General features: G+C 37.1%; 1 protein-coding gene across 1 annotated transcript in view; it reads right to left on the reverse strand.

Moving 5' to 3' along the window:
* Positions 1–22,975, reverse strand: part of CPED1 (cadherin like and PC-esterase domain containing 1) — a 143,795-nt gene that overhangs the window by 59,792 nt on the left and 61,028 nt on the right. Inside the window, exons 10-16 of the mRNA XM_054515002.1 lie at positions 21,444–21,611; positions 20,406–20,510; positions 19,206–19,375; positions 13,400–13,467; positions 13,028–13,072; positions 10,988–11,174; positions 10,007–10,175 (exon numbers count right to left, since the gene is read on the reverse strand). Of these exons, the coding sequence (XP_054370977.1) occupies positions 10,007–10,175; positions 10,988–11,174; positions 13,028–13,072; positions 13,400–13,467; positions 19,206–19,375; positions 20,406–20,510; positions 21,444–21,611 (912 nt within the window). The remainder of the gene's footprint in view (positions 1–10,006; positions 10,176–10,987; positions 11,175–13,027; positions 13,073–13,399; positions 13,468–19,205; positions 19,376–20,405; positions 20,511–21,443; positions 21,612–22,975) is intronic.

The following is a 22,975-nucleotide window of genomic DNA, read 5'->3' on the forward strand; positions in this document are numbered from 1 at the left end:
AAAACACTTCATTCTTCATTGTTCTGTTGTGCCATTTGGCTGAATTGCAGAATTATAATTTTTGCTTTTATTTTACCAAATCAGAATTTTATGACTGTCATTAAAAGTCTAGACAAATTGCTATTAAGACTTATGATGAAATTACTATTACTCATTAGACTTCCCTTTATATCTTCATAACAACCTATACCCTCCACTTCACAGCTTTGCAATGTCAAAATGCCACCAATAATTTCCACTAGCATCAAAAGCCAGTGTGATCAAAGATGAGCAATTATTTCTGGAGATGCAGTTGGAGGTATATTCTTTTCTACAGCCTCATTTTTTGATCCTACATGTTAAGAAATAAGTCTAGTTAGGTTAGATAAAAATTACAAGGAAGCCAAAGGGAGCCTTTTCCCTAAAATAAGGATATTTTTCTCTTCTTTTGCTGTTATACACAGCACAAAATTGGGCACAGAAGCTGTTACTAAACCCAAATGACAGTCTACTTGGAGAGTCCCAGAACTGGAAAAGCTGAGTGTACAACTGTATAAATGACGAACATGCAACTTCTGTGTACCTCAAAAGTGGCTCCAGACAGTTTTACCATACATCCCTCATGGATATGTCTGGGAGCATGGCAGAAAGTCTTGCAGAGTAGGAAGCTCATGTACCAGAAATTGTGATATTCCACTAGCATGTAGCTGGAATGGCCTGGGTGCCAAGTAGCACAGGCACTTTGTTTATTCCTTGTACTTAGACCAGCTTGCACAGTCAGCACAAACAGCCCCTAGCTCCACTGCCACATCAGCCTTTAGTGAGTTCACCAATTCACCAAAAAAATGTAACCAAGAGAGCCCTGGTGTATCACACAAAGCTATTGAAGTTTAACCTTAACTACAACTTTTGCTTCAGTACAAACTGAAATCACCATTTATAAAAATCCCACAGATTTATACTCAACATATACTTTGCAAATACTTCACCCATATGCCTGTTCTGGTTTGTCTGTGATTTATAAAGTGGCAGTCTGATCATGCTTGTAATACTTTGTGTGCTGTCATACAGTGCAAGTTATTTCTAATTAATGAACTTTCTCTTTATGAATCAGACAGAATTCAATACATTGACAGACTGCAAACATTGAAACAGCTATTTACCCAAAACATAAGCTAAATATTTCAGTTCAGAAACTTTGGATGACCCCTTCTTCTTCCCTACCCCTTCAACTATTGTACTTATAAATGTCATTGCAATTTCTAGAACTTGGAGCACTGCTAAACTCAAACTTTCAAGTTTTCGTACTTATGTGGCTCATTCAAAGATCTGTAAGGCTTTATGCTTTACTGAGCAGTTAATTTTTAAGTCCTGATATTGCATAGCTGGAAATGGAAGCATCAAAAGATTATGGGCTTCACTCTACCTTCCTAATTGAGCCTAGTCAATGTAGGCAATGCAAATTGACTCAACATGGTGATTAAGACAGCTAAGCTAGGTTCCCTGTGGAATCATGGAAATAGCAGCTGGTAGAGGGAGAGGAGACAGAGTCCTCAAGTACATCATCTGTTCCTCTCCAGAATCTCAGGTGCCTTCACAAGGAAATATCATCAGTACAACACAGGGCATGACTCAAGAACCTGCCTCTGCTTGTCCAGTGTCTGGCTCCAGCAGTGCCTTTCTGGAACAGCCAGAAGGAAGCAACTCAACTAGTCAGGCTGGGCCAGGACCCCCACAAAGACTCTTTCTCTTGGCCTCAGGTTTACCTGAGCTCAGCATGTGGCTCCCTTTTCTCCCTAAAGGGCCATCAGTCCACCAGGCTATAGCTCTCTGCCTGAACTGCACCACAATACAGCAATGCATGGAGAAATTACTGTGTAGGGCAGAGGGGGGAAGCAAAAATGAGCGCAAAAAAAGTCTGTGGTATGAGGAATCTTTTGCAAAAGTTAGTGCTACCAGTTCTCTAGCAAAATGTAATTGATTCCAGTAGTGTTACTGGACCTGTATTATATTAAAAACATCAAAAATAAGAGCAAACAAGAACCATAACTGAAAATCTAGATATGTGGGATGATTGTCTGATAACTTAGCACAAACAAAAAACCACATAGCTGACAAAAATTATATAAAAATAGGTTTTTTGATAAACTCTTCCAGAGAACAGTGTTCTCCCAGGAGCAAAATTGCCTACCCAGCATTTACTGTCATCTGTCTCCTTTCACAGCCACCCACAATGATTTGCTGCTATTATTTAAAAAGACATTTTAATCCTTAGGTTAAAGGCAAGGAATCAGAAAAACCTGGATCTCTTCCAGTCTGTACTAGCAGTCTGTCATGGGCTCAGAGATAGCAGTGTATCTACAAAATCTGCACCCACAGCACTGTATCTGCCTCAGCATCTCCCCATCCTGCAGCACCATAGGGAACAGCTATTGTAAGGCTGAAATGTCCAACCATACATCCCACTAACACCAGTGGGATTTTGTTCACCAGTTGCAATCATACAGGTCACAATTTAACTCCCTGTTATTTTTAGTTAAGCAATTATGAGCTTCTCCTTGGCTAGTTTATGGGCAGATCTTCATCTTCTCTATCTTCAATGTGTCATGCACACTCATGGGATTACATCAGTAATTGTATGGAAGGGGAGAACAGCCTGAGCACACAAAAGAATGGAATTGTCAGGTCGTTGCGGTTTATCTCTTATCATATAATTTTCTACTAAAGACATTTTTCTGTGGCAGCATAACCAGCAAAATAACAATTCAAGTCAGGAGTCACCTAACTGAGTATCTAGGAGGGTGGGATGCTCCTAGAAGGACTGTGCTAAATTACAAACACATAAAAGAAGAATGGTAGGAGATACTAAATTTCCCACTGCTGAGGTAGGCAGGTGCTACAAACAACTCTAGTAGTGTCAATTGATTCAGTGGTGCTGCAGAGGGATATCACTCCTGACTTAAGAAGTTCTTATCCACAAGAGTGCCAACCAAGGAAAAGGAACATTGGAAAAACTAAGGCTGAAAGCTGCCTATAAAATTCTCAATCTTTAAGGCCTAATTATTATAGCAACTTAAAACTTCTTCTGCCTAATGATTATAAACCAAATTAGTTCTTTGGTGTCATCCCAGTCACTACTGGCTTTTAATTGTTGAATCATTGAATCAGTATTCATACGGATTGTCTCAAAGCAATTTATCCATCAGTAATCTGTGTAACACACCACTTCCCAAGTACAGTGCACTGTAATAATGACAAATGTAGCTGCTGCTACATGGAAACATCCATTCTCTCCAGTCTCTGCCTGAAACTTCTGGAAACATTTCCTGGAGGGAATCTGGTATTAATCTTGAATCACATGGTTAACAGAAAACTTAGCTACATAGAGAAGACTAAGCACAACAAGTATAAAATCAGGAGTGTAAGGAAAATACTGTAAACTGGAAGACTGTAAACTTTTCTATAGGCAGCTGGTGCCAACATGAACTTGAGCCTTAAAGTTTGGGCTCTGTAATGTGGCATCTCCAAAGTATTGGAGAGGAAGATGATGATCCTAGTCAGGCACAGTCTACTGGAAATACAGAATAAAACTATAAATTTTTATTCCATGCTCAGAGCAGGAGATGCCTAAATAGAAGCACATACAGACTCATTCTTTTGCTATTCTTTTCCATTTTATTTCCAAGTTGTGCCCATTTCTCTGTGTGGCCTCTTCAGAGTGCAACAGATGTCCCACAGAGAGCACTGATTATGTGAACTTGTGACTACCAGATGATAGTGCAGACTGTCTATGAAGTTAACTTTGTAGGTGAAAGATGAGCTTGACTCCTAGAACATTATATTAATTGCTTCAGATGATGGATCTATGCTCTGCTGTGGTTTTGGGACATTTCCTTAAAGCAGCAGATGCTGGCTGCTGATGAAGATGTCAGCCTAACAGCAACATCCTGGTTCTGAGATCCAGAAGGATCTCAGAACAGAACTACATAAATGTAAAGAATATCCATCACAATTGTTAATTGTTCCTCTGACTCATCTACAGAGCGATGCTTTAAATCATCACAAAAGTCTCTGGTATAATTAAGAAAATGTGGTAAGCCTTCTCTCCCCAGCGGTATAGATGTTGGCAAAGACAGAACATGCTGACTCTACAAAGTTTGCTCTGAGATACATACACAAATTAACCCTCTACATGAAAATTAGCTAAGTGTATTTATTATTTACATCTCTCCCTTCTGCATCATCTTAAATATACTTTTTAAAAGCACCAAGTTGTGTTATTAAATTTAGGTCTTTGTTCAGTTTATACTTACAGTGAATGGTGATTAAACAACCCTTGATCTTTAAATACTTAAAAACACCTTCAAGTAGTTTTCTAGATTATTCTAAGATGTTGTTTGACATAGATTTTTAGGAAAATCACTAAAAAATTCAGCAGTTTTATGCAAGTGAATTCACTCATAAGTATTGCCTGGCATATATAATGGAAAGAATTCAACTGTATATTTCTGTCAGGACAGGTATTCAATCAGTATAACTTGGAATTGCTCCCCTGAAATTAATTGAACCATGGTGACATACAGTAGTTGAAGATATAAGACCTCAGCCTTCTTTTTATGGCAGTCTCTCTCTATTAGCTCTCTATTTTGTGCCTTTCACCTGAACTGCTGACAATTTAACACATGTTCAATTTGCTACATATTTGCTCCTCAAGGCTATGTGAACCTCACTTTGTTTTCCCTGGAAAGTGGGTTGCAGTCATACAGAAACAAAATAATTTATAGGTTAATAGCAATGCAAAAGTACTTCTAGTGTTTTGTGTGTTTTCACCCATAAATCACTTTTACCATTTTTGAACATGAAGCTCCTGCTCATTTAAAACCAGCAAGAGCTTTAAACACAATCTCAATGTGAATTTCTTTCATGAAGAAAAAAAAGCTGTCTTAACAGCACCCACTAACCCTCCTTCTGTGCTCAGCAGCTCATTTCTGCCCCCTCCTTGGTGTTCATATAGAGAAAATGACAACCTTATCCTAGAAACTAGTTCATCTTAAAAAAGTTTTCCCATCTGGTTCATGAGTAGCTGCAGGCAGGGAAAGGGATGCTTAAGTTGGCATTACTCCTGGAAAACATTACTGTCATACTGTGCTCTCACCAGTGTTTCTGAGGAAAATTTAGACTTGGCTATTTCAGATCTAATGAGTGAGCTTTTTGGTTGTCCCAGCCACTCCCTCCTTGAAAAGAATTAGCATTCTGGGCTACACAATGGATAAAATATCTAACAGTTGCACCAATACAAATTATGAATGCTAAAAATTTTAAGTCAAATAGTCCTCACTGAATAAAAACATCCTCTTTTGAATAACACCACCAACAACAAAAACCCACTAAAACTAGTTTTTTGATGTCTGGGGCATTTTTATGTTGTTTTCTGAAAAACTCAAAACCACTAAAAAAAAATTTTCACCAGCTCTATACCTGAGAAGGCAGGCAGATGCAACGCATGATTGCTCCTATAATGGACTGTCTTTTTTTCCTTTAAAAGGGAAGTAAGCTAAATTTGCAAATAACATACAGTCTGGTTGCTGATATAATTGGACTGTAGTTCCAGAGATGCACTTTCCATCCCTTTTCAAGCAAAACACTCAAATTCAGAACTGCTAAGAGGGTCAGCTGCTGCTACAAAACCCCAGCAAAACCCAAGAGTCTGTTCATACCATTTACAATGTCCTTAGGACAGAAGAGATGGGTCATTTGTAAGGGTGGTCACACTGAATCTAATGAAGCTAATGGGAGATTCAGAAGGGACTAGTGTGCATCCAGCCTGTCCTACTACAGGAGAAGGTCTTTGTTTCTCTCCTAAGCTGTTTGGTTGTTTTTGTTGGGTTTTTTTTTTTTTGACATTATTTAATATTTGCAAGGTTTTTAAAATCTTTGCATGAAGGTACTAGGCAAAGAGTTAATATGTGTTTCTATAATTGACAGGTTTTACTTCTACTCTCTGGTATGAAAAGCTTTGCAATGGCAACAGCACACAGTTTAAAACAATGTAAAACCATTCTATTTTCCTTTGGAAATGTATAACTTGAGCTGAAAAAAAAAATAGGTATTCTCATTTAGATATTCTCTCTCCTGAACACAAAAATGAAATTATGTCCTTTATTTTTTTTAAGGCTTCTTCTTTCTAAAGATTTTTTTTATCTCTACTCCAAAAAGTTTATACAAAAGTTAAATATAGTTAATATGCTAGTCTTAGGTCTTAATTGCTTTTTGATCAATGGAAGTTTAGTAGACAGACAGAGAAATAAATATGTTGTTGCTAGCATTTTGTTTCCAGCTGCATTGCAGCTGTTTAGTGCTATATATCAGCAATGTTATGCCAGTATCTCATCATAAGCTCTGTTGGGCTTCTTAAGCTATCAGGAAAAGAATATGATAAAAGGATTTACAAAAATACAAGAGATAATAATACATAAGAATAAGATGTTCTATAAAAATCAGGAAAGTTTTTGAAGCTGTTCTGTAAGTATGTTCTTTCAGATCTGCAAAAGCTGTAGGACAAGCAGAGCATCAGCCCACTGCACTGCACTGATTTTGGATTCAAATGTACAAATGCACAAAAGAAAATGAAAGAGAATGAAACACACTGTGCTATAAAATATAGCATTAGCTATCCATTGCTTTCAATATAAACACAAACCCAAATAAATATCTGTATTATTAAAATACAACAAAAACCAAAAACCCAAACTCACCCACAACCCACCAACTGTCCAAACAAAGAAACAACACAAGTCATGTGGCAACAGGACACTGTAGGTACAAATAGATACAGAAGTTCACAGGGTCAAAAAAGGTTCCCTAAGCACATCAGTAGTTAATCCCCATGATTGCAGTTAGGCAAATATTAACAATTAGAGGCAGCATCCACACATTTCAAGTGAGGCACAGATAGATCTGTTTGCATTTTAAAGATAATGGGTAGTGCAAGAATGAATAAAATATTTTATCCTTTATGACAGTATGTACCTAGTCTGGGATCTTTCACTTGAGAGCGATGCTGATAACTCTGTCTTAAGAGCTCACTGGTTTTTCTGCTGACTGCCTTGGATTTTGACTATCTTCCAGATCACAGTTTCAGAGGTGATAATGAAATGGCACCACCTCTTTCAAGGAGACTTAATTTGAATATTGTCAACAATTGCAAAAAATAAAGTTCAAGAAAAAATCAATAACCTCTCCATTTACAGTCCAAACAATACTGTCAAACTACAGAACACAGAATGGAAGGCAAGCAAATCTGCTGAAGGTGCTATTGTGAGATGACAGTTTATCCTCCACTAATTTGGTTTTAATGAGGATATTACAGCTGCTATCAAAAAGTACAGGAGACAATGGTTTTTTTCCCCTTTTTAGGGGTTGCAAGGCTTGGAACCAGACACTTCTCAACTTGATACCTTGAAATTAACCCAGGATTATTCAACTGCATAAGAATTGCTAGACTGTTGGAAACCACAGCCCACACTCTGTCTTTTTATTGTAAGGTTTCTTATAGTATCATCTTGCAATGAAACCTGAATATCCTAAGGAGATTAAACATAAAAGAAAGTGAGGAAAAAAAGCTGCTGGATTAAAATTTTAACTGAACCCTTCTATGAGAAAGACCACACCACTATCAGTGGCCTTTCTCTCCTCATGTGTGATCCCGCTTGTGCCTAGTCAAGTGTCCAAGTGTCCAAAGATTCCATCAGCTCATGTTGATTTATCTTTTTTCTCCTAAAACAGGGTTTCATTACTAAGAGAACAAGTATTCATGCCACTGATGAGGGTATGTCAAACTGGCTCTGCAAGGCTGCTTAATTTTCTCTGGTATGAAGAGCAAAATGTAATGATGCTGTTTAAGATCTGAGTTTTGTGTTGATAAAAAAATCATTCTAAGCAATAGGCAAAACATTCTGTTCTAGAAAATAGAAAAAATGCCTTTTAAATGTTTTAGAATGCCATTTCTATCTCCAGCTTCAGCCTTTGTTTGTTTTTAAAGACACTCTCTGATAAATTTGCCTCTAACATATCTGAAAGTTGTTTTAGAATCTCATACTGTATCTTCACAGTGCTTATTAGATACCACAAGAATGCTTTTCATCTCATTTTTACTCTAAACTCCTGAAGTCATCCCTATCTCTGAACAACTGTATTAGTTAGAGGGTAGTTATTCACAGAGGAGCAGAAAACCAAGCTCAATCAAAAGAAATTTCTAAAACACTTCTCATTTTTATCAGTCTAGATCTCTTTGCCTTCACAGTGCTTCAAAGATTCACACTCAGTCTCATAAACGGTATCACAAAACATTAACAGCAGTGTAAACTCTCATGTCAGAAGATATTTTTGAGGTTGAATTCCTGTTCCTACACTCAGATACTTGTCCCAAGTAAGGAAACAAAAAGAACTTTCCTCACATCTTTCCAGGACAGTGTGTTCTCCTAGTAATATAACTCTAGTTCAGCTTACTGCTCTTTTCATAATGTCATACTTGATGATGTCAAGCAGGTTGCTGTACAACTGAGCTGAAATCTCAGCTATTATATGTGTTTATTATTATTATTTTATTTTAGCAACTACTAGATGTAGGGTTGAGTCAGTGCAAATAGTAAGAAGATGGTCCTCGACCTTTTGAGCTTGTAAGAGAAGTCTAAGAGAAGAGACAGAGAATAGGTGGAGGGCCAGACAACACCATAATCAGGTATTCAGGTCAGCAGTCAGTGCACTATGACTACTACCTACATTTTCTCTGGCAGTCCTGATTTGCAGATCGAGATAATTATTGTCAACATAGAATTTGCTATCAACATTTATAATCTCTTTGACTCCTGTTTTAAGCCCTAGTGCTTATTTTCTCCACAAGAAAAACAAAATCCCCACCATATAAATGTTCTGCCTTCTATCCCGGTCTCCTAACCTCTTCTGCAGTATATGGAAAGAAACCAGGGAAGGGAAACAAGTTTTGCTAAAGAATATACTAAGATCTTCATAGAGAAAATAAATAAAGATAGGATTAGATATCTGACATGAACAAGCATGACACTTTCAACACAATAGCTTTGAAAATTCTGCTTCCTGGTTGCAGAATTAATTGTGACAAAATATTTTACTCCTGGATGCTCTGGAACGAACCCATCAATCCTTTTAATCTGCCTAAAATTCCAAAGAAAAATGCACTGCCAGTGATTACCATTTATAATGTCACTTCCTGCTTTGAACTGCCTGCTTTATCTTTGCCCATCATATCAAGCAGCAGCCAAGATTTAGTCCTCAAACTCTGGAATACAAACAACTCTGATCCAGCATGTGTCCCAGGTTTTCTCTCTTATGCATAATACTTTTATCACTATAGTTTCACCAACTGGTATCTTCACTGTTACTTTCACTAGCTTTCTTCCATTTTGGAGTCTAATTTACTCTGAACTCCCCTTTCCCAGCCTTTATTAAGCCACATTGGATAGACTGCTCCTTTTTTCATTCAACAGACCCACTCCTTCCTAAGGACTGCTATTTGTTGGCAGTAAATTATGTGCATTCCCAAATTTGTATTTGGATAAATGTGATGTAAGCAACAGTCATCCCTTCCTTTGGAATTATGAGTGAGGCTTTTTTTTTCTTGTGTTTATTGATCTAGAATAAACAGTTTTCCTTCATAAATTATGTAGCAGCATTTGTCTTGAACACTGATAAATGGACTGTGGTAAGAAATATCTTTCCTGGTAAAAGGATTTCCATGGCTCCAATGCCAGAGAAAGACAGTTATGAAAAGTCATAAGAAAGTTTTGGCTGACCAAGGTAAAGATTACTTAACCTGGAGCTCTCAAATGCATGGTAACAGGTACTTGTGCTGGGCTTGCCTTTTATATTCAAAATGTTGCAGAAATGCTGAATTTCAGATAATCTCAACAAAAACTAATTTATACCATGGGATGAACAGAAACCAGCTATTCCCATTAATGTGTATAGCAAAAGAATGCAGAGATAATACCTGCACAAAGCCACACATCATGTAGTCATCAAACAAAGGCAGGCTCGGGCGGTCCTCTCGATAAATTGTGATTCTGTAGCTGCTCACAATCTCAGGGCTGGGCTGTGAATCATCCGTTAAGAGAATGATGACTTTGTTCAACCCAAGGCCAAGGGGGTAGTTAGCAATGCTGTATGACAAAACAGGAAAGAAGTGCAATAAGCACTGAAGAAACAAAGATTTACACTCTTTTATCTGTGGCTGCTAAACTTTACTTGCTCCTAGAGACTGCTACTTCTAACATTTTCTTTCTTTCTTTTACAAAATACATGAGTTTTTAAATAAAAACAGCGTAAAATAGGATTTGTAACTATTTGAAGATCTTTCAAGAAGAAAAAATATTGAGACTGAAATTTAGTGAAAACAGTGGCAGTGGCAAATATTCTGACATGAAATCTGTGAACGAAATCATTAGGGACAATAATTCCTGGCAGGCCAAAATTTGTGATGAAGTCAGCAGGGAGACAAATACAATCAGAAGTGTAGCCAGGTGCTGAAATTGTCCACTAGCCAAATGTGAAGGTGCTGAAATTGTCCACTAGCTAAATGTGATGGATTCCCAGACAAACTACCCAGAGAGACAGACCAGAGCAAAGCTGAGCTGTGCTCTTCTTCCTTTAGCAGGGAAATAAGTGCTGAAAGGCACAGAACCTGCAAATGCAGGGCTTTTACTTTTCAGTGTAAAGAACATCTTGCTATTCTTTTTCATTCTGCAAGGAAGAAATCTTTGAGGTTTTCACATATACTCATGTTGACTTGATGTTGACTTCGGTTAATACTAAAACAGGAAAATATGGGGGGAAGAATTTAATGACATTTAAATGATTTAATGATTTTATTTAAATGATTTAATTTTTCTGCCTTGGAAACAAAAAACAATTCTGGAACATTATAACATATTTCCAAAATTAAGTTTTTACACTGATATTCTGTTGCTCATACCTTGGCCCTTTCTTGTTGTCGAGGTGTACGTGGCATTGACAGTTAGAGGGTTCTGCTCCTATCTTCACTGTCACCATGTCAAATGGCACTTCTGCATAGTATTCTCTGATCTTTGGGTTAAACTGAGGATTCAAGTCCAACTGTGGACTGGTGAAGATCTGTCTGATATAAGATAGGGTATCTTTATCTGTTGCAAGAAGATATCAAAGAAAAAAAACGTGAACTGAATGAACATTTTGGAACAACGTGCAACTTCTGGCAGATTGATACCATGTACAGTGGCAAGATATTTAATGCCTAATGATTTGAGACTCATAATCCTGTTGCAAAGTTTTAATGGAGTTTGTAATGGCACTTGAGAGAAATCTGTAGGCCTTGGAGGGATTTTAAACATTCAGTGTCCAATCACTTAAGTCCTAGTCACAAAACTCAAAGCCTGGGTAAGCCTTTGAAAATGGAAGGATTAAATCTGGGAGATCTGTCTCTAGTTAGTTAATTTAAATTTAAAGAAGAGGTGGGCCAAAATTCATAACCTGCTTAGGTACCAGGCTGTGTACAGGCTTTATGTACAAGTGTAATTTCCAATAAAAATCAAAGTTAGACATACTGTTCATAAGAACAAGTCACATGGAGATATCAAGACCCATGGGGTCATTTGGAGTACAGCCGGAAGAATGTTTTATTAAAATTCCTATATCAACAAATTCCAGCTTCTTTCCTGTGTATGAAATCTCCACAATGAAATCCTATTTGCTCAAATGTGTCCTTTATTTCACAGTGTTTGCCAAATTACTCATGAGAATATTTGCTGGCAACCTTCTTATGACAAATATTTTAATCCAGTCTATGGGATTCAGATTTACAGTATAACACATTCAAAACTGCTTTTTATATAATGAATATATATTCATTAGTACATGTTTTAAACTGGGTACTTCAGAAAATATTACAGATAGAAATCTCCCTTACTGTAATAGCTGAAAAATCTTGTGGCCTAAAAGACTCAAAAATGATGCAAATTTTTTTTATTTCTACTTTGAAATATCTGCCCTGAGAAACAAAACAGGGCACTTTGAGCACTCTCTTGCATGGATTAAAACTTAAGGGAATATATTCCAATGAAAGAACAGAATTTGGGCTAGCTTTGTAAGGGAATAGAGACTTACACATTGACACAGAGAAGGTATTGATGAGTATAGATGAGTATAAACATTTCTCTGTATTCTGTGTATACCTTACTTAGAAATGTTGTCTCGCTGCTAGCTTAAAAACGAGGAGGAATTTCCAAGTAAAATTAATTTAGGTATTTTTAAAATAAAAGGATCATGCAGTTAGAATGGTGATGCCACTCAGCCAGCCCAGGAGTACTTCTGGTCTCTATCTGGCACAACAATAGTTCCTGGAGGCAGCATGAGATCAGCAGCTGAGGGGACATTTTTTTGTGGGTAGCAAAACCTTTCCACCATAGAGTAATGGCTTCACATTTACAAACACGCCCCTCAGATAATTTGAGAATGAGGAAGGTAGCAGAAAGCATTGCTGCCACCAAAAAAAAAATATTTTACATCTTTACAGATCTTTAAAAATACATCAAGTATTCTGACAAGCAGATATTTTAGAAAAACTCCTCATTTCTTAAGCAGCTCCTTAATACTCCATTATTGAGCTGAAGACACAGCTTTAAACAAAGCTGATTAAACTCCAGACAAGTTTAAAGGTTTTTCCACAAGAACAAATGTATGCTGAGGTTATTGGAAAGAGGGGGAGCAAAAGTCTATTGAAGTGTGACAAGTGATCAATGAGTTCTGGAATATTCACACTAATGTGCACATACAGCAAAGTTTAATTTTAGTTTTGAGGCTTATTTAACAAAACAGCCCATTTATTAAGTTTGAATAAACATTATTGATACTTAAAAATCCTTTTTTTCTCAGTAAAAGCCTACAAATACTCTATTCACTTACAGATAATGTAGAGAAACACAAGACAATTTTTCAAGAATTTTTTTCCCCTCTGTGCTCTAGAAAGACCTTTACTTACCATAACTGCATTGTCTTTCTCCAGTCTTACTGGAATAATGCAATGCTGAAAGATAAACAGAAACAGCTAATAATTTTCTGTTCTCACTCTGATTACAGTCCTATTGGAGAAGTAATCGTCTTTTACTCTTAAGAGATATGTATTTTTATTCTTTACAGTGTGAAATCTTCACTTTAGGCTTGCAAATGCTGCTCATGGGCCCCACTAAGCAACCTACATAAGATAAGGAAGAAATTGGTCTTTTATATGGAGTAAGCAAAGACTTTCCAGCTGGAATGCAAGGCAATGTGATCTAAATCCACATTTAAATAATAGGAAATAAGACAGATAGGAAAAGCATACTATATAAATGATCTCACTCTGAATCCTTACCTTCATGATTCTTCCTGAAGTCAGAAGGAACATTCTGCTTAGGACTCATATTTTCTTGAGAAAGTTGCCTGTCAATTCAATAGCAGACATATTTCTACATGAATTGAAGGAACAGAAACAATGAAATATTTTGCAAAAAACTTAGTTATGGTATCCCAGGGCACACAGTATTTTAGTATTCTCCATAGAAAAATTAACATTCTGGATTCATATTCCCAGCATTAGAGATATTACCTGAGTGAACGTAACAGAAAACACACATTCCATAACACATGGCAGCACATCACATCAATAGAAAAAAAAGAAATATAGTTGCATTGCTGGGAAAAGGAACAGTGGATGTAGCCAAGGAGAAAATAAACCATATCTCTTAACTGCTTCTATAATAGGGTTTTTTTTGCATATACTTGAGAATAAATTTAGACTTTGTTCAAAAAGAATTAAATAAAAATGAAGGCATGTCTCCAGGGGATTATCTGTGCTGACATTAGCATGAATCGCTAAAATGGAACCTCTATGTGTTTTGCTTTGTTTGGAAATTCAAAACAAATCCTCTGTGTGTGTGTGTGTGTGTGTGTGTGTGTGTGTGTATGTAAAATCTCTGTGAAAAAAGGACAGAGTAATTTGCAACAAATAATCAAGATGTCAGTGGTGCCCATACTGTGAACTCTGGAGATTTTTTCTTTCAAGTAGAATTTTGGTAGCATGGCAGAAAAAAATGGAGTAGGCTTCTCTTCAACCCTCTAGCTGATAAGACTTTTTTGGAGGTCCATTAGCATTTCTTGAAGCTTCCACTGGTTTTCCTCTGAGTGTTTCCTTTAGAAGTTCTCATAATGCAACTTGTTCCTGGATACTGCAGCTCAGATTTTGAAGGACACAAAGCCACTGTCTGTGCCAAGGAAGGGAGGTGGCAATACTGTTTTGTGCAATCATCCATCACTGATGTTTCAACAGGAGCTTCTGAAAGCAGTCTTGAGGTCCATCATGGAAAAAGGTAAACTGTCCAGTGATTAAAAAATGCCCAGTGATAAAAGCCAGATTTCTACATTAACTCAGTGAGATAAGGAAAGAAGCAGCTGGCAGACCTGTATGTGCAGGAAAATGCAGTTCTGAGCTTGCAGTGTCTGGACAGCCACCCTAAATCCATGCAAATTCATTGCCTACTGCAAAGGAGACACTTAACAAACTCTTGGAGGGCTTGCTTTCCAAGTTGTAAGCAATTTTGCACCTCTCTTTCTGCTTGTCAAGGAAGTAAAAGCTAACATCTGTCAAATACTGTTGCATATAGGTAAAGCCTTATAAAATAAGGGCCTTGTTACCCTTGTAAATTCATGGCTCAGGCCTGCTACTTCAGCTAAGTAGAAGAGGACTATCCCAAAGTGACTCAGCTGAATTAGAGGTAGAAAATAAATTATATAACCATTACATGTTCACACCATAGTGTTTGGTGGTTGGTTGGATTATGTTTGTTATGATTTAAAACTATGTAACTGATAAAGGCCTGGCTGCTTAAAAAGGCCTGGCTTTTGCAATAAAGCAGCTCTCCTTTGCACCTGCCTGGGGACTCTGCGTTGCTTTGCTTCGTACATATGACACCTGAACAAAATAATTTTTTTCTCTCTGCTGTTCCTTTTTTACTTGATGGTTCCAAACCCTGTTTTACAGTGAAAGTAACATGTCTTAACTCTATGCAATGACAGACTTGGTTTAGTCAGAGAACACCTCAGGAGTGCAGCAGGAGAGCCACCACAACTACACGGTCCCTGCTCACAAAAGAACAGCATGACCTGTATGAATCACAAATCTGTAGGGACTGCAATTAACTTCAGACAGCATTAAGAGACATATAATAACTATATCTGATTACAGCAGGGTAGCAAAATGTAATATTTGGAAATCATATTAGAGAAAGATACTCAGATTACAACATGGCCAGCAGGACTGAGGCAGTGATTGTCCCCCTGCACTCAGCACTGGTGAGGTCACACCTTGAATCTTATGCTCAGTTTTGGCTTCTCAGTACATGAAAGACATTGAGGTGCTGGAGCATGTCCAGAGAAGGGTAATGAAGCTGGGGAAGGGGCTGCAGCACAAGCCTTATGAGGAGTGGCTCGGTGAGGTGAGGGTGTTTAGTCAGGAGAACAACAGGCTCAGGGGAGACCTTATCGCTCTCTACAACTCCCTGAAACAAGGATGTACCAGGTGGAGTCATTCTCCCACATCATAAGTGATAGGATGAGAGGAGCCTTTCCAGTATTAATGACTCTGTGGTTCAATGATTTATCTCTGCTGTAGCCTAAGCTTTTTAATCATCAGCACCATGAAGCTTTCCTTTGTCCAAGCTCCTTGCAATCAGCAGAATGAGATATGATGCATTTATGAAGCTCCTCCTAATACAGAGGGCTTTGCAGACTCCTTTCCTTCACATGCTGTTAGTCAAGAAAGGACCTTGATCTGTTTGAGTGGGCCCATATTTACTTAGGTATCTTGGAGGTGTCAAGTACAGAGGTGCTCTTTGCCTACACACTTTGCAGTTAGCTCCAATGAAACTAATGTCTGTATGTCAGTGCCGTTGGTGAGTGCAATTTTTAACAGGTTATAAACTCAAGATTGAGACCGTATTTCAATATTCAGTAGAGTTATGAATTTTCTTTCTTTAGATTATGTTATGTAGTTCTCTCTTCAAAATAAGTTCTCTATTTTGTAGAGTGTTTGTTTGGCTTCAGTCACAGTTTCCATGAGGGCATTTGGGTCCTTAAATGAAATACCTTGTGTTGATTTTCAGAAGTGAAATAAAAAGATTCAGATGCAAGAGTGGGATTAATTTCCTGGCACTTAATCCAACTGTCTCTCTCGATTCCTCCTTCCTTCTGCCTCTTACTCCTCCCATTCTAGGTCAGTGATCTTAGCTTTGTCTTCCTTGTCATTGCCTTTTTCTCTCCCATACTACAAAACATGTTAATTTCTCAGACTTCCCAGGTAATTGACATGATCAAGTTGAATTCCAAAAAAGTATTTTCAGCCCAAATTCAGTCTGAGGGCTGACACTTCCAGTTTAACCTAAAAAAGGGCTTGCACATGAGAAGCTAGAACCACTTTTCCAAATACATCCTTTGATTTCAAAAAAAAAACATTTGCAGCTTTTTGACCTGCTTAGTCTTTTGTCTGTTTCAGATACAGAAGGGTTAGCTTTACTCAGTAGTCTGATTCTTCCATGCTATCTGATATAGCCAAATATACTTTCCATGACAACTCACTGCCCCTATTCCAAAAGGCAGCAGTTATGTATGTCCTAGTCATATCACAAGCATAAACTGCATAGAGTTGAAAAAAGTTCATCAAAAATGCTGAAATTTTTTTTCAGAGTACACAGTTAGGTGTAATATATATCTAAGGTGGTCATTTTCACCCCAGCTGTGATTATTTCATTATTGAGATGAGTTTCTAGAGTTCTTCTTACTTCTCCTGTGGAAGGAATTCAGAGGGTTCACTAATACCATATAAGGTTTCAACACTAGTCATATAGATGAAATGATTTAAAGTATAAACTACGAAACATCTTTATATCCTGCCTTCATCCTATATAGTCATGATCAGTGAATGAAGTAATTTTACAAGACCTCAGTCAGAAGTCACTACTTTTCCCATATATTTCTTGTCTGCTTGGACAGTCAGTTATGTAATCACTAGATCTGATAAATGGAAATACCAGATTTCCACAGTCAGAGAAATAAGAACCTTAAATAAATTGACTGAACAGCCTGGCCTTAACTGAAGAAATTCAGGGAAAGTGTTCTGATATACAAACTCATCAAAGCTGGGGGGAAAAAAAGATTAATCAAGGCTCAAAGAGAATGCATACCTGAGTTATTTGGGGAGTAAGTACAACTAAGCTCTTTCTTCCTTGCAATTAAGTATAATCACATGTGTATCTGACACATGCATCACCCTCACATGCATGTAGATAAGGGAGTGGAAGATTCTGATTTAGCAATGTCAAAGGACATGGTTTTTTATACCTGTGAATGAAGAGAAAGGTGTTATTAGCTTAGCCACTGCAGAAAAATAAAGAGTAAAGAAACAGATTGGCCTATGCCCTAGAGAAAGGTCGTGGTACTTCTACATATTTATACACATACAATAATGTTGAGCTTGAAGGAGAAAAAAGAGGCCAAGGGGCTTGCTCAAAGTGGATGAGTGGCACAGCTTAGATTAGAACAGAAAGCTGCTAAAGGCTGGTATGCTTTGATATGCAAACCTAAATATTTCTGCAAAAGGGCAAGGGCTTATATATGAATGCAAGCAGCTGCATCTTTGAGTTACTTCTCACAGGGAGAGATTAGAGTGGTCAGCAGTAACAACAGTAATTTAGCACTTTCATGGAACTGTGTATATTTAAACTCTAATAAACAGATAGCTAGTACAGTGATAAAGTATAAGCTCTCCTTTAAAGTAAAGCAAAAATCATAAAGATAATTATTGATTTGCTGAAATTTGCCCAATTCAATGAGGAACTGAATTAAAACTTAAATCTTACAGTTGCCTTATATATTCACTATAGCATTCTCCCAGCAAAATGTATGTACTAATATCATTCACACATTCATCTTGAGACTCAGTGGAATGGAAAATACACCTTGTCTAATATGCCTCTGTTCCCAAGCCCTTGTTTGTATATCATAAATGTCAGTAGTCAGTATGGCTTACATGTATATGAAACTTCATTAGCTAAGAGATAATGAAAACAGAAAACACATTTTGAAAAATTTTATACTATGATTACTCCTTCCTTCCTTCCTTCCTTCCTTCCTTCCTTCCTTCCTTCCTTCCTTCCTTCCTTCCTTCCTTCCTTCCTTCCTTCCTTCCTTCCTTCCTTCCTTCCTTCCTTCCTTCCTTCCTTCCTTCCTTCCTTCCTTCCTTCCTTCCGCCACTTCCGCCACTTCCGCCACTTCCGCCACTTCCGCCACTTCCGCCACTTCCTTCCGCCACTTCCTTCCGCCACTTCCTTCCTTCCTTCCGCCACTTCCTTCCTTCCTTCCTTCCTTCCTTCCGCCACTTCCGCCTCTTTCGCCACTTCCACCACTTCCTTCCGCCACTTCCTTCCGCCACTTCCTTCCTCTCTTCTTTCCTTGTTCTGTCTTTCATTCCTTCTTTCTCTCCTCAGGAAAGTTAAAATTTCTTGCCAAAAGTTAAGTGGATCTAACCTTGTCATTACAACATTTTTTCCATCTTTTCACAAGGAGTTAAAATTATGTTCTCAGAGTACTATGCTTTCTGACCTGTCATTTGTTGGACAGAAAATTTGGAGCCAATCAAAATTATTAATTATTTTGGAAAAATCTTCACCTGAAATTTTATATTTTCTGTACAGTTTTGCTTTTAATTGGTGCATAAATTAAGACAGTCTTAACCCTGGGAAATGCTCCTGATTTAGAGTTTGCAGTTGTTTAGAAAAAAAATGTACCTAATTAATCTTTCTTTTAAAAATTTACCATAGTTTTAATTAATTTTCAATCCAGAGTCCTCCATATTAGATTGAGAAGCAAAACCTGTTTAGGAACCTAGCTACAGGTCTTTGTTTAGCTACCTACCTAAACAAAACCTGTTTAGGTTCTGTTTAGGAACCTAGCTACAGTTCTGAGAGCAGAATGGCTGTCAGGGCTCTAAATGGGATGATCAACCTTCATCTCAAGGGTTGCAAGTACACTTACATCTACTGAAGGATTAAGTTTTTTGATGCTCACTGGAGATATTCCAATTATATAACCTGAGAAACTACCTTCAAAATAGATTGCAGTTATCTTACCACCCTGAAAGATTTGTATGTGCCTCTTTATTCAGGAACTGGAACTGTTGAAGGACACTGGACAGCAACCAGTGCACAGTCAGGACTGAACTAGGCCGCCTCATTGGGTCTACCATTCGATAGAGGTCACGCAGCAGCATTTGGATCTTGGGTGCAGAAGAAGGGAAGAGCTGAGAAGAGAGACACTGATTTGAGACAACACAGTATGATATTTGTAGAATGCAAAGATGTGAAAAATGATCAGGAGCCAGTATATACAGCATAGGGCTGGTTATATATTAATGCTCTTTCCCACATACTTAGAAAAGGACTGTCATGCCCAGCCTTGCAAATCAGGATTAGCAGTATTGACATGGAAGTTGATCTCCTCTGCCTCTGAACTGGCCCTGAGGCAAGCACAGTTGGTCAGAGAATGAAGCCAGGGTTACAGGTTCAATCCTTGTATTGGTTATTCACTTAAGTATTGGACTTGATGATCCTTCTGAGCCCCTTCCAACACAGATGATTCTATGAATTCCAGATCTATTAGACTTAATGCTTCCTCAGAAAGTGTCATCAGTCTCCATCCCTAATACTCATCTAGGAAGTCTCACAGAAATCCTGATATCATACAAACTTTCTGAACAACAGACTCAGTTGCAAATCCTTTATTTTCTGAATACTCACCATTTCCCTCATTAACTGTGCCTATTCACAGACACTGTTATTCCTCCATCTGTGTTCTTCTCCAAAATTGAACTCAAAGCATGAAGAACAGAACATATTCCACCTGCTTTTTTTTTTTTTTGCCACTTTTTCAGCTATATCTACTCTCTGATCATGATCTCAGTATTGTACTTTCTCTAGTCCGTCCACTCACTCCTGCTTTTGCTTTGCTTTCATTCTATTTTCTTACTACCTCATTAGTCATTTACATGGTTCACCTTCTTTTCCTTTCCTTCTATTTCCTGGTCTCTATTTCTGCTTTAGCTGTCCTTTTCAGTGAAAGCTCAGCTCAAATATTCTGTTCTATTTCTTTATTTTAAATTAAATTCAAATGATCCACCAAAGTAAAATCAGTGTTACCTCTACCTTCTTGCTTCCCTGCCAATCCAGCCTAATTACATATGCCAGAGACAGCAGAGAATGGTAATGAAGGAGAAATGTTAAGATATTTACATAAAATATATATCCAATAGAACAAAACCCTGTTTACTTTACCAGCTCAAATTGTCCAAGACTCTTCAGCTCCTTTATGAAAGTAGTCATTGAATTTATCTCTTCCAAAGAGAAACATTGCTCATCTTCTCTGTTGTCTGTTCCATCCTGGGCAGGAAAGGGCAGCATGTTTTGGTGAAATCGCATGGAAAGCAATGTGCTTTCATTATACCCCAATCCCTTCACTGATCATAGGAACAAGTTACAGCAGCTTTCCACCAGCCCTAACCTCAGCCACCTCCTAGATAGCTCATCCCATATTTCAGTCTAGAATACAGCAGACTGTGCCCTGGCTTTGTCTAGAAACAAACTCACAGAAGTTACTGGTCTCTGGAACATGGGCTGTGTAATCATATCACTGCATGCCTGGATATCTGCAGCTTTCTGCTTCATCCTGACATACATTTAGAACCATGACCCTGTTTTAGCCACATCTGTCCAAGAGGCAGAAGTTGCCTGGATAATTTAGTCCCTGAAAGTCTTTCAAGCAAGAGACTCCTCAGAAAGGCATCCTTAAAAGTTGTCAGACTGAGAGAAATACTGCTGCAAGAGATCTCAGCTTGTCAGATATGGTTTTCACTAATGAAGTAAAATTTATGCAGATTCTATAAATGCAAAAAACAATTCTGGAACTGGATCTTGCATTGAGATTAAGACACAAAGTTGTAAGAAGCAAAATTTAATTCTGATGCTCATGGACTTCCATGCATACGCTAACCAATTCTGGATGAAATTGTGAAAACACACAAACTTTATATTAAAAAAGGACCATTTAAAAAGTAGTGTGAAAATTGATTTTTAAAGCTTTAAAGATATCTTTCAATCACAGTATTTTCGAAAATTACATAATTTGAGAGTAGAATTTTTACAAAAAATTCAATTGTTAAATATAATAACAGTTTTACTCCCCAAAATACAATAAAAGATGGTTCTGATTAAATAAATCTTTCATTCTATAAGTTGGCACCAACAATTTCAGAAGTACACAATTTAAAATTAAATATTTTCAAATAATAGTACAAAAAAGTTGGAGTTAACTACCTTGCTCACAGATGATTCATGTATTTTTTGCAAAGCTTCTATGAAACTGGATGTTGAGGATTCATTAGATAAGAGAAATTTAAATGTATCTTCAAAAAGAAGTTCTTTGGAAATTTGGTCCTGAGTAGTCGATTCATTGTCAACTTGGAAGTCAAAGTTTTCATGCACCTGTTGGAAAAAAATTATAAAAATGTACAGCTTAAATAGAAAGTCCCGTCCTTCTCATAGCAATAAATCCTAAACTGGAACTTTAGAAAAAGGCAATAACAACACAAACTAACAGGATTATAAAACAAGTGCTGTGCCACATCGTCTGTCCCAAATCCATACCGCAATGTTTGCTGCTCTCCAGTGGACAGAGTGCAATATTGCAGACACATGTGAAAAGATTTCTTACCGTATTTATTTGAAATTTGATTAAAATATAAAATATCAGATTATATGCTAATATCAATCATAAAAAACTCATGTGCTAAGGATTAATACATAACATCTGTTAGTATGGATGAAAGTATAAGTTCTACAATATATAAACACAATTAACAAATTCAGTTTTTATGAAACATGGCTAAAACATTAAAAACCACAAATATAGAACCAATATGAATAGCTTGTGTGCATAATATAAATTCCAAAGTATAATATTCAAAGTCAATGTTGCATTAATTGTCAACAGCTATTTTCTAGAGATATTTGTTTTTTCAGAAGAAATACTAAATCTTACTGATTTTCTATAAAATTATGGGTAACGAATAATAGTTGAATAGTTGTTACCTTCTATACAGGAAGGTAAATGTTATGTTTTATTTTTTAATCTCTTGTGGAATAATTTTCTTACAGCCTGGTATACAATTATGGAGTTGTTATGACATACCACATTTCTTATATTAGCTAAATAAGTCTTCTTAGACTAATTAAAAATATTGTCTTCATGGACTTTTTAAATTCTGCAAACTTCCTTTCATATGTGCATTTTTCCTATGTGTTTAAAGGATTTTTTTTCCTGAGGAATGCAAAGATTGACTGCACTGTTATTACTAGAGACTTGAACAGATTTTAAGTGGGGATATATTAATGATTTTTTGTTAATATTTGTATATATCATAAAGAAACATTTTACATACCTAGGCATATGCATATTCATGTGTACACATGAGGTAATGAGAACAGCTGGAGAGCAGTATAGTAATTGCTTCAGGACATGTTGTTCTGAGGCAGGAGTGGTACAAAAACTGTCACGGGTCTCATTTCCCTGGTTTAAGGGCCTTGTTGATCATCCAGGAAGAAGGCAGCACAGTGGAGGTCAAAGCAGGTAATGAAATGAAGAAGTACAATCCAATTTATGGAGAATACGTATTAGAATCCAGTTGTGGTTTTTTAATTTCTTCCATTCATCTTTGGTCTGTCACATTTAAAACCTAACTCCACTTTTATGCAGTGCTTCCTATGGATTTTGTTTCACTGATAATCTTTTAATGTAAACTGAGAAGTTTGCACATTTTGATGGTCTGGTGAATTTCATCATGGGAACT

This window comes from Molothrus ater, chromosome 5 (genome assembly GCF_012460135.2).
Source record: "Molothrus ater isolate BHLD 08-10-18 breed brown headed cowbird chromosome 5, BPBGC_Mater_1.1, whole genome shotgun sequence".
NCBI classification, from domain to species: domain Eukaryota; kingdom Metazoa; phylum Chordata; class Aves; order Passeriformes; family Icteridae; genus Molothrus; species Molothrus ater.